Source organism: Hippopotamus amphibius, chromosome 8 (assembly GCF_030028045.1).
Source record: "Hippopotamus amphibius kiboko isolate mHipAmp2 chromosome 8, mHipAmp2.hap2, whole genome shotgun sequence".
In the NCBI taxonomy this organism is placed as follows: Eukaryota; Metazoa; Chordata; class Mammalia; order Artiodactyla; family Hippopotamidae; genus Hippopotamus; species Hippopotamus amphibius.
In genome coordinates this window covers 65,174,651-65,192,008 of record NC_080193.1, presented here as the reverse complement: position 1 = coordinate 65,192,008, position 17,358 = coordinate 65,174,651, and the positions used below count along the sequence as shown (strand labels likewise).

The following is a 17,358-nucleotide window of genomic DNA, read 5'->3' as shown; positions in this document are numbered from 1 at the left end:
TGAAGTAAAATGTTTAATTCTGTTTTTTAAAAGGTTTTAACTGAAGTATAATTTATATATCTTTGTCAAGTACACAAATCTTGCATGTGCAACTTAATTGGTTTCTTTATATGTATATACCTGTTAACTTTCATCTCAGATCACTTTAGGATTTTTACACCTCTGAGTAATCACTATAGCTTGACTTCACTTTATCTCTCACCTTATTTTATACATAGCTGTCTCTCTAATACTTGAATGAAGTTTAAAAAAAAAGAAAAGGAACTGAGGTTTGTGTTTTGATTTCTAGTGATCTTATCTAGGGGGAGGAATACACACTATGATTAGTTGAATCTATATATGCCCCTTTAAGTTTTTTGCAGATAACAGCTATTACCTATGTAATACAGTTATTGTTACAGATAACTGTCTTATTTAATTTTCAAAACAGGCCTGCCAGAAAAGTGTTATTGTCTCTCTGGCACCAGCCTTCCTATTCTTTCCACTTCCTCTATAATGATAAGTATGGATTATTGTATCCCCAGTGAATAATTTGCTTTGCTGAGCCTCTGGTACATGTAAAGAGAACTCAGATTTATTTCTTTGCTACATGAAGGATCAGTCCCATGCTGTCAGTCTGGGAGAAGCAAATAATCTTGGAGACTTGTTGTTTCTGCTGATGGGGATAAATCTGAAACAGCTTCCTAAGGTTTTTGTCACTGGAGGATCTTTGTCTTAGCAGCAGTTGCAGAAAAGGAATGGTTTTAATGGTCCATCTTTTTTTTTTTCCTTCATCTTTTTAAAGAATGTGATAGGTTGACTTTTTACAACTAAGTCTAAGCCCTTCATTCTAAGGCAAACTCAAAATTTAGGTCTTTACAGGAATTTTTTCTTAATTCTAATTTTATATCCTAGATGAATATGTTTTCTTCCATATAATTGAGCACATCCTTATATGCTGAGTTTCTGCTTTTTTGCATGTTGTTTTTTGAATGTGTCATTTCTTCCCAATATATTTCAGTGTTTCTTTAGGCATAGATTGTGCTCTTTTAGTAGTATTGTGCTCTGCATCTAGTAGGCCCTCAATAAGTATATGGACTTTTGGATTTCTTTTATTTCCTCAGAATCCTGACTTCTGTGACAGATACAGATTAATAGGGCTTGAGCTAAGCCAGTTTAGATGTGTTGGTCTCTGGAGACTGAGGTGTGGTTCATGAGCATTATTAAATTGGAGTACATTATTAGATTCTCTCCTGTCTTTGTTCCTTGGCTGATACGTTACACAAAGTGAGGTGTCTGTTCATTCACATGCATTAAAACAGCCCTCAAATTGCTGATGTAGCTAAAGTAACTAATTGTCTCTCTTGTTGAAAGCTTCATAACTAAGTTTTCATCCTTTCTCTGGGACTTGAGATAGGTAAAAAGAACTGTTAATCTTACAGCTTAAGGAAAATGCCAGACCTCTTGATGACAAGTTATTTAGGGAAGGTTGAATTGACTCATTAATACCTAATTCTGACTGCTATAAATGTATATTCTTGTTCTTTTTTGATTGCATGTATAATATTTTCATTGATTCACTTTATTTTTATCAGGTACAAAGAATTTTACGTGAAAGATTCTGTCATCAGAGTCCACATAGTAACCTGTTTGGAGTACAAGTACAATATAAGTAAGTTTAGCTATCTGCTTATCTGTTACTTACAGATGCCCTTTAGGTTTTGCAGAAATTGTCACATACAGATTTTATCTTAAACAAGGCTAACCAACATTTTTATAGCTTTGTGTATTAAAAAAATGACTGTTGTGAAGCAAGAGCAGATATAAATATTCCCATAGTGAAAAAACCCTTTAACTTTCAAACATGTATCCTTTCTGTCATCTGGTATTATGGAGAGAATTCTGAGGTTGCACCTAATATTCAGCAGCCAGCTGTGGAGTGAAAAGTCCTAAGAGTTGTCACTATTGTCTCTTGTTCCTTGCCATCATAAAGACAAAGATATTTCAGTCTTACTTGGTTTCTTCTTGAGGTTTCCAGAGAATCAGTGCTTGTGTTCTTCTCTGTAGGACTGTTTAGAGCCTAAGTCAAGTGCCCAGAAGAAGAGAAAAAAGGAACGCCTGTTTTTTATTCATATTCAAATTCAGCTTTTAAAAAGTATTACCTAGCAAATTATTTTAGCTTTCCTTTTTAAATTTTGGCCCATTTATATCATTTCAGACACTTAATTGAGCTGCTAAAAAGAACTGCTATTCATGGGGAAAGTAACTCTGTTCTCATTATTGGGCCCCGAGGATCAGGAAAGACCATGGTAAAAACTGTTGATTTCTGTTGTTCCTTTGCTTTGGAGGCATGTGATGATTCTTATGGTCAACACTGAAGATGTTTTTCATTGTTTTCATCATTGTGTTACTAATATTTTGCTTTTTTAAAAAATTTAAATCATAAAAGACATGCAAAGCCTTTGTAAAGTTAGAGTGGTATATTTGAGTTGAGCAATCTTTTTTACCTTATTTTTCCTCACAGTAACAAATTTTCAAATTATGTTTGTTTCCTCATGGTCTGTTATCTTGGAAGAATTTGTGCTTGGGAGAAAGCAAACTAGCATCTATTGAGCATATATATTGTGCCTTTTATTTATGTTCTATTATTTATTCTTTACATTAACCCTGCAAGGTAGGTATGGTATTGTCTCTATTTGTAGATTAGGTAACTATCATACCATGCATTGTTTTTTTTCCTCTTAGTTTATTGTTTAACCCTAACTCAGGCAGTTTTCTTATATGTACACTCACATCTTCTAGAATTCTATTCTACTTTCCCTCTTTATTATATTTGCTTAGTCACCTCAAAAAGATACTCTTGCTTTTTTTCCTCATTTTCTCTTTTCACATCTTTATTCAGTATACAAGAGAGATTATGGCTGTTACATTGCAAGTATTACTGTTTAACTGTAAATTCTGTTTTCTTCTATACTCCATGCAATAAATTTAAATTTCTTGCAAACACTTTTTATTAATGTGTATAAGTAAAATTATATATTATGTATTATTTTATATTAAGTAGTTATGTAAAATAGAAATAAAATTATGTTTTTATTTTTTAAGCAATATGTTTTGATTGTACATTATGTAAGATGAGGAAATTAGGACTTTAGGATTTTATTGTTATCAACCATTTGCAGTATTGCTTGAAGTACATGAATTGGGGATTTAGATCTAGATAATTTCTTTTTTAATCCTTTAAGAGTTTTTCATTTATAATAATCACATTTACAATAATATTTATTTTTGGCTGTTTAAATTTGGTTCAGTCCTTGGGATCAGGCCTATACAACCACTGTTTCTTTATTTTTGGTTTTTTATTATGATTTTCCTTTGTGTTTGACTTCAGTGCTATTTGGGATAGTTTTTACAGGAGAACCTCAGTGCTATTTGGGGGTAGTTTTTATAAGAGAACTATGTGAGTAATATGCTTTTGAGCTATTAGACTATTGAAAATTATTAACAATTCTATTAACAGTAGAAAAACTGAGCAAAGATATGCACAGAAAGGTCATAGGAAATTAAATACAAAGCAGTCTTAAGTTTATAAACATGTTCAGTTTCACTCATAATTTAATAAATTAAATAACTATAGTAATTTTCTCTATTAGGTTGTCAAGAAAAATCTGTAAGATTGGTAAGATACTGATGTTCTTGCCGGTGGTATAAATTAGAATTAGACAAAATCTAACCACATTACAAATGCGTATACCCTTTGACTCAGCAACATTTCTAGGAATTTACCGTTGTGAAATATGTGTACAGTTATTTACTACAGCACTGTTTTTGGTTTTGTTTTGTTTTGTTTTTAAAGCTGGATTCCCCAGAACTTGCAGGTCACCTGCTTCTTTTTTTTTTTTCCTCTCTCTTTTTTTTTAAAATAATGTGTTTATTTCTTTATTTATTAGCTGCATTGGATCTTTGTTGTTGCTTGCAGGTTTTTCTCTAGTTGTGGCGAGCAGGGGCTACTCTTCCTTGCGATGCACAGGCTTCTTGGTGTGGTGGCTTCTTTTGTTGTGGAGTGTGGGCTCTAGGCGCATGCATGGGTTTCAGCAGTTGCATTATGTGGGCTCTAGAGTAGCTGTGGCATGTGGGCTCTAGGGTACACGGGCTTCGGTAGTTGTGGTGCGTGGGCTTGGTAGTTGTGGTGCGTGGGCTCAGTAGTTGCAGTGCGCGGGCTCTAGAGTGTAGGCTCAGTAATTGTGGCACCTGGGCTTAGTTGCTCGGCAGCATGTGGTATCTTCCCAGACCAGGGCTCGAACCTGCGTCTCTTGCATTGGCAGGCAGATTTTTAACCACTGGGCCACCAGCACTGTTTGTTAATAGTGAAAGATGAGAAACAATATAAATGCCCATCAACAGAATAATGGTTAATAAATCATGGTACATCGATCCATATAATGGGCTATGATACAGCAGTAAAAAAGAGTAAGGAAACATTTGTAGATAGTCCATAAAGACTAGGAAGAGAAAAAAAAACTCATATTTCTGTTGGTTTGTCTGTAAACCAAAAATTCCTTAAAATGTGTTTTTTAAAAAATGTTTATTGTAGTATAATTGATTTACAATGTTGTGTTAGTTTCAGGTGTATAGCAAAGTGGATCAGTTATACACATATCCACTCTTTTTTTAGATTCTTTTCCCGTATAGGCCATTACAGAGTATTGATTAGAGTTCCTTGGGTTATCAGTAGGTTCTTATTAGTTATCTTTTTTATATACAGTAGTGTGTATGTGTCAATCCCAATCTCCCAGTGTATCCCTGCCCCTTTATCCCCTGGTGACCATAAGTTTGTTTTCTACATTGTGACTCTCTTTCTGGTTTGTAAATAAGTTCATTTGTACCCTTTTTTAGATTCCACATATAAGTGATATCATATGATATTTGTCTTTCTGTGTCTGACTTACTTTACTCAGTATGACAGTCTCTAGGTCCATCCATGTTGCTGCACATGGCTTTATCTTGTTCTATTTTTATGGCTAAGTAATATTCCATTGTATATAAGTACCACATCTTTATCCATTCCTCAGTCAGTAGACATTTAGGTTGCTTCCATGTCCTGACTATTGTAAAGAGTGCTGCAGTGAACATTAGGGTGCCTGTATCTTTTTGAATTAGGTTATTGTTGTAGATTTTTTGATGATGGCCATTCTGACTAGTGTGAGGTAATACCTCATTGTAGTTTTGACTTTCATTTCTATGATAATTAGTGATGCTGAAGATCCTTTCATGTGCTTTTTGGCCGCCTGTGTGTCTCCTTGAAATATTAAACAATAATGTAGTGGGATATTTGTTGAGGGGAATATGGGAACAGAGGTAGGAATATTTTCACTGTGTATCTTTTCATACATTTTAAAGAGTGGACTATATGACCATACAACCTATTTTAAAAACTAAAGAATGGCAAGTTGGTTGAAGGCAAGGGTAAAAACTCCAACAACCTGGGTAACAGAACAAATCACAAAAATCATTCAGACTACAGAAATGTAAAAGAGAAAGGAAGTTTAGTAATATGGGGAAATGTAAAAAAAAAAAAAAAAAAGTATTTTAAATACATCAAAAATCCCAACATGGCTTGAATTGAACTCTTGGGTCACAGTTTTTTCTCCTTTGGAATTACATAGATTTTATTCAATTTGTGTTTTGTGGGAAAACTCCAAGGGCAGACTTTTTTTTCCTTTGTAAACTGCTGTTTCAATCTGGATAGTTTAGATTATGCAGTCAAACTAACGTGAAATTTCAGTGTCTTGACGCAAAAGAAGTTTATTGTTTACTTTTGTTGCTTGTCCAGTGTGGATCAGCAAGGGGACACTGTTCTCTGTAATCACTCAAAAGAAGTGGTGGATGTTATCTCAGCATGTTCCTCCACAAATACCCCAGTGGAGGAAAAGGAGTGTGATGAATCACGGACACTCTTGAAGTTCCTACGCAGAGGTGATAGGGAGCACATCTCAAAGTTTACTGACCAGAGTGAGTCACATGGTCACACCTAATTTCAAGAGAGCGAGGAAGTGCATTTTTCCCAGGAGTCTAGAAAGGGAGGTTAACCAGAAGTATGGTGAACATCACTGATGACCACCACAGCTAACTTGTTTTGAGTTTGTTTGTGATTTTTCCTTGTCTGGATGCTTGTAGAATATTTCTGTCTTAGCAGTGTGAAAATTTCACAGGCTGTGTCCAACTCTGGGTCATAAAAACCGAAACTCTGTAAACCTTCATAATGTAAATTTAGGTCTTTCTTTAGTAAAGGGTAATTTTCCTTTTTTTCCAGTTTTCATTGTTTTATTGTCTGGAAAACACATTATCATACTTATGTTTGAGGAACATTTTTACGTAATACTTTAAATCTTCAAGGAGCTCCATAGTGATGTTCTTGTATCAGTACAGGAGAAAATGAGATCTAGGAAATCAGTATATTCGACCTGTTAATTTGAAATGAGGGTATTTGCTTTTTTCTATTGTGCAAAGATATTGTAGTGACAAATAAAGGTAGAATATTGCTAATACAAGTAGTATTTTGTTTTTCAGAGTAGCTTACGAGTTGTCTCAGTGACTTTGTTGAATAATCCTTTTTGTCCTCACTCAATTTTGATGCCTTCTTTATTATATACATAGCCTAATTTCCTGGACTATATATTTTGTGATAGTACCCTTCTATTTCTATTTTCATTTTAAAAAGAATAATCCACCATTACTCTTCCTTTTAAAAAAGCTTTTTGGTTTTTCTTAATTCTATTTATTTTCAAATTTTAGAAAATATATGTAGTGTTAATATGAAGAGATATATATATGGTAGTGCAATATGAGTGATGTTACAAATCAAAAAATATAAAGAATGAAAGTATGTGGCATAGAAACCTATAGTTATAAAAATGTGAAGCTTTATAATTGAACAGTTTAAGGTGGCATAACACTTTATGGGTATTTTTAGTAGTAATTACTATTATATTTTAAGTATATTATTAGTAGTAGTAATTTTTTTTTATTGTTAGCTGTAAGTTTCTTTAATAAGAGCTTTTTCTGCTTACCTAGCAGCGAGCAAAAACAATATCTCTTTTCAGCTTAACCTCTTGGTATTTCTTTTTTGATTTTCATTTCAAGGTAACATACAACATAGTTCACAGGATTTCATAGAAGTTGATGTATCGAGGGCAGAAATTTTCCAATCATTTAGCATTGTCCTGGTACTTATTTTCAATAGTTTTTAACTGATTTCAGTGATAATTTTGTAGAGTAAATGGTGAAGACATATAATGAACTGATACAGAAAGTTCAAATGAGCATAGTTTTGTGTGACATCTACTGTAGAGAAGTATTTTCTTGAAAACGGAAGGATTGTTTCTAAACATCGATTAAAAATTTGGGTAGCTGATGGAGAGAGTGTGGCATCAATCCTGGCTCTGGCATCCTAAGAGTCAGACATTAGAAGTTCTAGTTAAACCTTCTGTCTGTAGAGAATCTGCAAATTTGTTAATTTTAAATGACAGTCTGTTTATATTTTGTTCCTATTACTCTAGTTTAAAAAGAATATGGCTTATCATCTTTTGCCTATTATTAAATATTTCCTAAACTTTTTAATATTATTCAGTTAATAAACCATGCTTTGAAAGAACTAATGGAAGTTGAAGAAGTGAGTGAAAATGTATTACAAGTTCACTTAAATGGTAAGTATGTCCTCATTTTGCCAATGGAAATGATGTAAGCTATGTGAGCTTTTCATGTTATGAAATTAAATTTACTCATATGTTTAAATCTGCATTAATAACTGTATTTTAAAAACTAAATCCTTGTTTAACAACTTTTACTTTAGCACACTATGCACAATATTATTAGATATTAAAAAAATATTAATAAAGGAGGCACATAAGGTCTCTTGTTTTTTGTCTTGATTTTCTTATCTTTTTTTTAAATAACACTAACCCTAAGGAAGATGGTTCTGTGAGTCTATTAAATGTTTTCACTGTTGAGTTTTTAAAAGGAAATAATGTAAACTAACAGGCTTTGACTTTTTTCTTTCTAGTTAAATTTTGTAAAGCATTAGAAAATTTACTTCACTGGAAAATATATGCAATGTATCAAATACATATTTCATTTTTATTAAATACTTCTAAATGGGCTTCATTTCAGGACTGCTACAGATCAATGATAAAATTGCCCTAAAGGAAATCACAAGGCAGTTAAATCTGGAAAATGTAGTTGGAGATAAAGTTTTTGTAAGTATCATTTTTATTATTTTATTAAATAGGCTTCAAAGTAAAGTCTGTATGGCATAGATAATGTTTATATTTTTGGAAGAGTAGGAAGGGTTCAGAGATTCTAAATTGAAATATGCAAGATTCTTATCATAAGAATATACGATGTACTAGGATGCATTTATTCATCAAATCTTTATGTTTAGGGTTTTTTTTTTTCAAGTAGATTATACTAGTTATAAAATAGTTTAAGAAATCTAGGTTTGTTTAGATACTATCTGAGCTTGTTTCTTTATCTGTAAGATAAATATTCTGATTCTCTACCCTTGGAGATAGATTAATATGTTTTTAAAAATACCACACTCTAGCAGTCTATTTCTAATCTTACGAGACTTGGATAGTGTGGGAGTAGTGGAAAATTCACTGAATTTGAAGCTACAAAAGGTGGATTTGAGTCTTGCCCTATAACTATTTACTACCTGGTAATCATGGCTAATAAATATCTTTGAATTACAGATTCCTCACCTGTTAAATTGGCATTATCTTATTATACTTACTTCACAGATTTATTCTAAAGATGAAAAGAAGTATTAAACATCATTTATGTTTTTTTAAAAAATTGGATGGTAACATACTGTGCAAATGTAAGTTATCTCTTATTAGTAAAATGTTCTCAGAAAGTTACCCACATCTCATTATTGTAGCTTGGAATCTCAGCTCAGTGAACATCAATAATTTAAACTGATTAGAAATGTTTTGGAACTTTTATTAAACTTTTTACCTATCACTTGATTTATAAGGCTGAAGGGAAACACAATTACCTTAACTTGCAGCTGCCTTAATTTTCATAATGAAATGACTCACCTGCTTAATGCAATTGAAGTGGGTTGTATAAGTTCCAAGTTCATTTTCTGGTCACTGGCGATCATACAGTGGTGTCACTCTAATCTCTAAACTGTGTACTCTGTTCTTCAGTAACACTGTCATATTTGTGTAAGTGTCCTAACATTTAGTAATCTTATTCTTTAAAAATTACCTATAAAAAGTTGAGCCAATCATGTGTTACTCTTCCATTATCTTCAGGTCTTTGAAGTGCAAGTTCAGATGCTCCTTCTGTAAATTTGTTGTTCTACCTCCTGTCTAGAATGTAATGTAGAAGATAGTGGCCCACTTGGCAAAGGAGAGTTACTGTTACATAGACTCTGTTTGGCTTTTGGTTTTTGCATTGGATTCATATGAAATAATATGAGGCACAGTTGGTTATCATCCTGGTCATCACTGTTGCTATCATAATCCTCACATATACAGATTATTAGTTTAACTTCTGCATTGTATAGATTAGGCACCTGAGGCTAAGAGGACATAATTAGTGTGCCTAAAGTCATAAAATGACAAAGGCTGGACATTAAGAACCTAAGTGATTTAATCAGACCCTTTCTGTTTTGATGTACTTAGAGCAAACTTGTATTTCTTTTACATATATATGTATATGAATATATATGTATGTATACATATATTATTTTATATATGAATGTATATACATATGTGTGTATATTTATATAAATATGTACTTATATAAATAGTTATAATATGTGCATATGAATTTAAGTATATACTTACACTTAATGTCAGGTATAATAGTCTTTAAAAAAAATATCGAAAGGTTACTCAACCTTTGAGTAACTTTGACCACTGATTTTCCAACAGATTGTCTCTGAGCCTTTGTTTATGTTATGGTAAATACCTCTTGCCCTGCCTAACTTGGAAATAGTATTGCTTTGACAGCATGTGATCATCAGAAAATATGTAGAAGCTCTTTAAAAACTATTATACTATTTTATATCAGTTCTCTCAAGTGGGGAACAAGTGGGTTTCTTTTCTCCTTTATATCTCCTGAAATTTAAAGTTGGCTGTTTCTTTAAATTAAGAAACTTGAATGAAGTAAAAATTAAGGACTTCATTGAAAAAATATTTTAACGGGGCCTTTATCCACAAGCTGGAACATCTGGATAATGCATCTGCTACTCTATTAATTTCCATCCAGAATACTTAAGTTGTATCCAAAAATGTTTTGGCTGTATTCCAAGTAAACATAGCCAAATTTGATATGATATATACAAATTGTATAATATGCTCTTGAATAGAGAAATACTGTTGTATTGTCTAATATTTGAGGCAAGTTTCTTCTCCCTTTTCCTTTTGGATCTCATTTAAATTCATGGTCATTTTTTTTAGTGGTACAAATTTGAGACTTGCAAGAGACTGGTGTGTTTGAAGATACAAAGTGCAATGGATTTCTTGTTCTCTGACTGTATTTAGAATATAACAACTCTTTAAAGACTACCTTTTTACAGATTTTATCCAGAAGATATAAAATTTTGGACATGACATAATAATGCCATTTTCAGTGCTATGCCATCTCTACTTGTGTATTTAAGTTTTAGATTGTAAACATGGAGATATTCAGCTCAGAATCTGGGCAATGACTTTCATGTACTAGGGGAAAAAAATAGATGCAGTGTCTATACAGTGTCTAGAGCCATACAGTCCTCTTTTATTATTTCAGTAAACTTCTAGTCATGGTATCTTTTTTTGTTATTCAGGGAAGTTTTGCTGAAAACCTTTCATTTCTTCTGGAAGCTTTAAAAAAAGGTAAATATTAGCACATTTAACAGTATCAAAGGGTTTGTTTAGCTTTATTTTTCCCTTGATTATGTGCTTTTACAAAAAAATAAATAAAATGAAGAAATATAAAAAAGAATAAAATAATGATCACTGAAATCCCTAATAATAGTGGTTATTCCAATGAACATTTGATTTCATATCTTTATTCACCTGTGGTATATCATCGATATAAATAGACATAATTTTCCATAAGAATAAAATCTTTTCTATTTTGTTGTGTGATATACATCTTTTCACTTACAGTATGTTGTAAATAGCTTTCCATGTCAGTAAATAATAAGGTGCATCATCATTTTTATGGTACTCATGTATTTCATTTTAAAAATATAAATTAACTATAATTTAAAATTCTAATGTAATAAATTATAACTTATTAATCACCTGCTATCAACTTTTATTTCTCATTTTCTATAATTAGGAAGAAGTGCTTAAATGATCATCCAGATTTCATGGGGTAAATGTCAATGAGTAGAACTCTGGATTAAAACGTTCCACATTTAAAAGAATAAATATTAATTACCACTCTACCCTAGAAGGTCCTTTTTTTTTTAAGAACTTTTATTGAGATACATTTAACAGACAATAAACAGCATATATTTAGAGTGTACAATTTGGTATCCCAATCTCCCAATTCATTCCCCGCCAACCCTCCCCGCTTTCCCCACTTGGTGTCCATGTGTTTGTTCTCTACATCTGTGTCTCTATTTCTGCCTTGCATTTCCTCTTTCATAGTTGTTAGCATTTGCCTTATGTATTGAGGTGCTCCCATATTGGGTTCATATATGTTTATAATTGTTATCTCCTCTTCTTGGATTGATCCCTTGATCTTTATGTAATGTCCTTTCTTGTTTCTTGTAACATTTTTTATTTTAAAGTCTATTTTATCTGATATGAGTATTGCCACTCCAGCTTTCTTTTGATTTTCATTTGCATAGAATATCTTTTTCCATCCCCTCACTTTCCGTCTGTATGTGTGCCTAGGTCTGAGGTGGGTCTCTTTGAGACAGCATATATATGGGTCTTGTTTTTGTATCCATTCAGCCAGTCTGTGTCTTCTGGTTGGTGCCTTTAGTCCATTTCCATTCAAGGTAATTATCGATATGTATGTTCCTATTACCAGTTTCTTAATTGTTTTTTGTTTTTGTAGGTCCTTCTCTTCTCTTATGTTTCCCACTTAGAGAAGTTCCTTTAGCATTTGTTGTAGGACTGGTTTGGTGGTGCTGAATTCTCTTAGCTGTTGCTTGTCTGTAAAGCTTTTGATTTCTCCATCGAATCTGAATGAGATCCTTGGTGGGTAGAGTATTCTTAGTTGTAGGTTCTTCCCTTTCATCACTTGAAATATATCATGCCACTCCCTTCTGGCTTGTAGAGTTTCTGCTGAGAAATCAGCTATTACCCTTATGGGAGTTCCCTTGTATGTTATTTGTCGTTTTTCCCTTGTTGCTTTTAATAACATTTCTCTGTCTTTAATTTTTGTCAGCTTGACTACTATATGTCTTGGCGTGTTTCTCCTTAGATTTATCCTGCCTGGGACTCTCTGCACTTCCTGCACTTGGGTAGCTATTTCCTTTCCCATGTTAGGGAAGTTTTCAACTATAATCTCTTCCAATATTTTCTCAGGTCCTTTCTCTCTCTCATCTCCTTCTGGGGCCCCTATAATGCAAATGTTGGTGCGTTTAACCTTGTCCCAGAGGTATCTTAGGCTGTCTTCAGTTCTTTTCATTCTTTATTCTTTTCCGCATCAGTGATTATCACCATTCTGTCTTCCAGGTCACTTATTCGCCCTTCTGCCTCCGTTAATCTGCTATGTGTTCCTTCCAGTGTATTTTTCATTTCAGTGATTGTATTGCATATCTCTGTTTGTTTGTTCTTTAATTCTTCTAGGTCTTTGGTAAACTTTTTGATCTTTGCATCCCATTTTTTTTCAAAGTCCTGGATCATCTTCACTATCATTATTCTGAATTCTTTTTCTGTAAGAGTGCCTATCTCCTCTTCATTTAGTTGTTTTTCTGGGGCTTTACCCTGTCCCTTCATCTGGTACAAAGTCCTCTGCTTTTTCATTTCTCTATCTTTCTGTGGCTGTGGTTTTCAGTTCCACAAGATGAAATACTGCTGATACTGCTGTCTGCCCTCTTGTGGAGGAAGCTATCTGGGAGCCTCCTGTGTGCTTCCTGGTGAGAGGGACTGATGGTGGGTAGGGCTGGGTGGGCGGAGCTCAGTAAGACTTTAATGGATTTGGTGGGCGGAGCTCAGTAAAACTTTAATCTGTTTGTCTGCTAATGGGTAGGGCTGTCTTCACACCTTGTTGATTGTTTGGCCTGAGGCTACCTAGCGCTGGAGCCCACAGGCTCTTTGGTGGGGCTAATGGTGGACTCTGGGAGGGCTCACACCAATAAGCACTTCCCAAAACCCCTGCTGCCAGTGCCCCTGCCTCCTCGGTGAACCACAGCTGCCCCCCACCTCTGCAGGCAACCCTCCAACAGCAGCAGGTGGGTCTGGTTCAGTCTCCTATGGGGTCACTGCTCCTTCCCCCTGGGTCCTGGTGAGCACATATTTTTGTGTGCCCTCCAAGAGTGGAGTCTCTGTTTCCACCAGTCCTGTGGAGGTCCTGCAATCAAATCCCGCTGGCTTTCAGGGTCTGATTCTCTGGGGATTCCTCTTCCCGTTGCTGGACTCCCAGGTTGGGAAGCCTGACATGGGGCTCAGAACCCTCACTTTAGTGGGTGGACTTCTGCAGTATAACTGTTCTCCAGTTTGTGAGTCACCCACCCAGCATTTATGGGATTTGATTTTAATGCGATTGCGCCCCTCCTACCGTCTCATTGCGGCTTTTCCTTTGCCTCTGGATGTGGGGTGTCTTTTTTTTGGTGAGTTCCAGTGTCTTTCTGTCGATGATTGTTCAGTAGTTAGTTGTAATTCCGGTGCTCTTGCAAGAGGGAGTGAGCACAGGTCCTCCTACTCCGCCATCTTAATCCTATCTAGAAGGTCCATTTTTAAAAGATATTTAAAAGTACTTTTTTCCTTCGAGAACCTCAAGAACAATTATTTTCATGTTTTCCTATTTAGTAGAAAAAATTTTTAGTTTAATTTGCATAATTTGGGTACTGATGATGCTCATATCAAATTTTAATTGGCCACTGATACTTCCTGGTTTGTGTATTTCCTCTTGGTTCTTTGCCTTATTTTAGTGGTTTATCTCATACTTATTGTGGGAATTCTTACACTTGTTTCTTTTCTTAAATTTGGTTTGGATTTTCTGCTGAATAGAAGTTTTAAATTTTTTACATAGTCAAAAGTTTTCTCTCCTTCAGACTTTGAAGACATTCACTTATATTTTCCTCCAGTATATTTAATTCATAATTTGCTTGGAATTTATTTTGGCAAGGTGTAAAGTAGAGATCTAATCTTGAATATACCACTTTTCCCATTGTTATGTAATGCTATGTTTTATCAAAAACTAAATTTCTATATTATGTAGGTCTGTTTCTAGACTTCTGAGTGGTCCCTGTGGTTTTAATGTCAATTAGGTTAATACATATGTTTCATTATCTGTTGGATAATATTATCAGACATTGTCTAATAGATAATTATCTGAAAGATAATGTCTGATAAAATTAATAATTATTATTAATAAAACTGTTTATTATTAGAATTTTTTCACTTGTTTATGCCTTAGACCTTAAGATAATAGTGATTGTTCTGCTAAAGTAGTTTCCATTGTTGTAATGAGAAAAAGGAATCCACAGTCATGTTGAACTTTTCCCTATTGTTGAAACGTCAAAACTGTCATTAGTTAGGAGTTAAAGTAGCTTTGGTTAAACTTCATAGTGTAACCATTTATAAAAATTATTTCTATGGAAAGATTTACTCTGCATTTCTACTAACTAAAAATAAGTCTCTTTTGAAATAATAGTTTTATGTCCCTTTATATTTAATCCAGAATTGTTTTGGTCTAAGTAGGTGTGAAAAGATCCTTGTCACTTTTCTGATGCTAGAAGGATTATGTTTACATAATTTAAAAAACAATAGTCTTCAGTCATTTAAATGATTTTCTTTTTATCAGTAAAGCTACTAGAGTCTGATAATTAGACTGTGAAATACTTGAGGGCAATAGAGGGGCTATTTTGTCCTTTGAATAATTTTTTTTTTGTCAAATAAATGTACATGCAATGGTAAGTGCCCTACCCAAAGTAGGTTATAAATATATTTTTGTTGAATTGAGTTTTAAAAAATGAAATATAGTAAATAGGTTGGAAAGAAATTGAAGAAAGGCTGATACAACTGCTTGTTAATATACAGCTCTTATTTTACTTTAGGTGACCGGACTAGTAGCTGCCCAGTGATCTTCATATTAGATGAATTTGATCTTTTTGCTCATCACAAAAACCAAACACTCCTCTATAATCTTTTTGACATTTCTCAGTCTGCACAGACTCCAGTAGCAGTTATTGGTCTTACGTGCAGATTGGTAAGTCTTTCTATTTAAAACATTGATTACAATATTTAGAAAATTAAAGCTTAATTACTGACTTAGTCACTATGTAGGTCATTTTTCAAATGATTTCATCAATGCTTGGTACATTTAACCCACTTTTCAGCTCAAATTGAGGAAAACAAGGAAACATTTATCACACATGCTTGTAAAATAATACCTCTCTCCCTCCAGTCAAATTACTGAATAAAAAAATGTGAAGTGAGATTATGCAAATAAATAAAATGTCTGCTTTAGCAAGTAAAGAGAAAGTTACATAACCTCACCACCATTTCACAAAAATTGCTAGTAGTTTCTACCTTTTACATTTAAGATTCTTTCCATATTTTAAAAGTGCTTGAAATCAACTCAAAATGATACTGTTTCAACTTTGTAAGTACACATCTCTGGAAATGGAAGGGATTATTTCTATCAAATTGTCACAGTAGATAGTGGCTTCTTTGCTCCTTGGGGGATTTTAGAATGATTTTAACCGTAGTCTTAATGTCACTATCACATTACTTTGTGAAGACTCCATGAATGTTGAACTTTGTGTACCTTCAGACAGCTTATGTAGGTCTTTTTGTGTTTACCTTCTCTCCCTCCCTCTCTCTTTTTTTTTTAATTTTCCACCAAAATTGCTGCACCATTCTTGGAAGTACTGTAATATCAGGTTGGTGCATGGATTGAGTGGATGGAGCAAGCTCCTATTCCATCTCCTGGTTCCAAAAATCCATTTAATTCATTGTCCTTGCATAGAGGGCATATCAGATATTAAACTGAGAACAGATGCTATGCTTGATCTTATCCAAAAGGCCAAGAAACAGTGTGTTTAACTTCTTTTACTCTCCTAGTGTGAACTTTCTTATTGAATTCAGGTAAAACTAGTTTTTAAGAGTCACTTCTCTTCTTATACTATGGCTGCCATGCATCTGTAGCTTTCATCCTTTTTCCTCTTTCATTTTTGGCAGGCTTATGTCAGTCCCTTTTACTTATTTTCCTTTTCTACAGCTCTTTCTCTTTTTTAGAAACGTAAAACTCTTACTAAGTCATCTTTCAACAGTCCTGCTAGTGCTGTTTCTCTAAGAAGTGGCTTTCTGTGTCCTCCTTCCCCAGTTCTCTAGAGCTTATGATGTATGCTTTCATAATAAGCCTTTCTCTGGCTGGTTCTCCACGTATTTTTATTCCTCTTTTTGAAAATCAGCAATCTAACACACTGGTTAAGGAAAGACGTTCCTTCTTGCTAAGAGGTCTTCCTTTGGATGGAAGTGGCAGTGGCAAATGCTGTTGACCCAGTGAGGGACCAAATAAAGGGTTAGTAGCTCCTTAGCCGTGTTATCAGAGGCTCATTTTTATTCTGTACGTATAATTCTCCAGCTGTGTAATTCAAGTCTGAGTCTAAGTGTCCATGTTTATATAAGGGAAAGAGCAAAAGGATCAATTGTGTAGTGATTTTGCTAGCAAATAAATTCTTCCCTGTGGCAGTAATTTTTTTTTTACTAGTCCTCTACCCCCCCAATTTCTGTCATTACTGTTCACCACCAAAATATGTTACTGTTCGCCTCTGAAATTCTTTTTCTTCCATCTCTTTCCATTCCCAGTTCAGGCTCTTAATTATTGCTTGCCCAGTGTTGATTCCAGTACCTTTCAACCACCTACCTGTGTGGATGATCTAGAACTGCTCCTTAGTAGAAAATAAATGTATAATATTTCTGTCTCTGAGCATAACTTTCAGTTCTGTTATATTGGCACTGTATTTTTCTTTAACCTATAAAAATATCTTAGGTTTTTCATTTACCCTCCCCACCTCTAACCCCAAGCTACTAATCTTTCCTGTGTTCCTTTCCACACTAACCATAATGTCATGATGCCTTCTTGATCACTTTAATTCTTTCCTGTATATCATTGGTTTCTTAACCTGGAATCATCTGGGTAGATTTGAAAACTCATATTTCTGGGCCTCTCCACAGCTTTTTGTTTTTCTTTTTT

The 17,358-nt window shown here is 33.9% G+C and overlaps 1 protein-coding gene and 1 non-coding gene across 11 annotated transcripts in view; one reads left to right on the top strand and one right to left on the bottom strand.

Annotated features, from left to right (window-relative positions):
• ORC4 (origin recognition complex subunit 4) overlaps positions 1-17,358 on the top strand; it is an 87,317-nt gene that overhangs the window by 55,496 nt on the left and 14,463 nt on the right. For 9 of the 10 annotated variants that reach the window (XM_057743962.1, XM_057743958.1, XM_057743959.1 and 6 more), the window contains 6 exons: positions 1,575-1,651; positions 2,198-2,288; positions 7,610-7,685; positions 8,149-8,234; positions 10,817-10,865; positions 15,215-15,366. In XM_057743962.1, the coding sequence (XP_057599945.1) occupies positions 1,575-1,651; positions 2,198-2,288; positions 7,610-7,685; positions 8,149-8,234; positions 10,817-10,865; positions 15,215-15,366 (531 nt within the window). The remainder of the gene's footprint in view (positions 1-1,574; positions 1,652-2,197; positions 2,289-7,609; positions 7,686-8,148; positions 8,235-10,816; positions 10,866-15,214; positions 15,367-17,358) is intronic. The other variant, XM_057743965.1, reaches the window with a different exon arrangement.
• Positions 16,006-16,197, bottom strand: LOC130859756 (U2 spliceosomal RNA). The gene has a single exon (XR_009055307.1). It is a non-coding gene; the product is annotated as a U2 spliceosomal RNA (small nuclear RNA).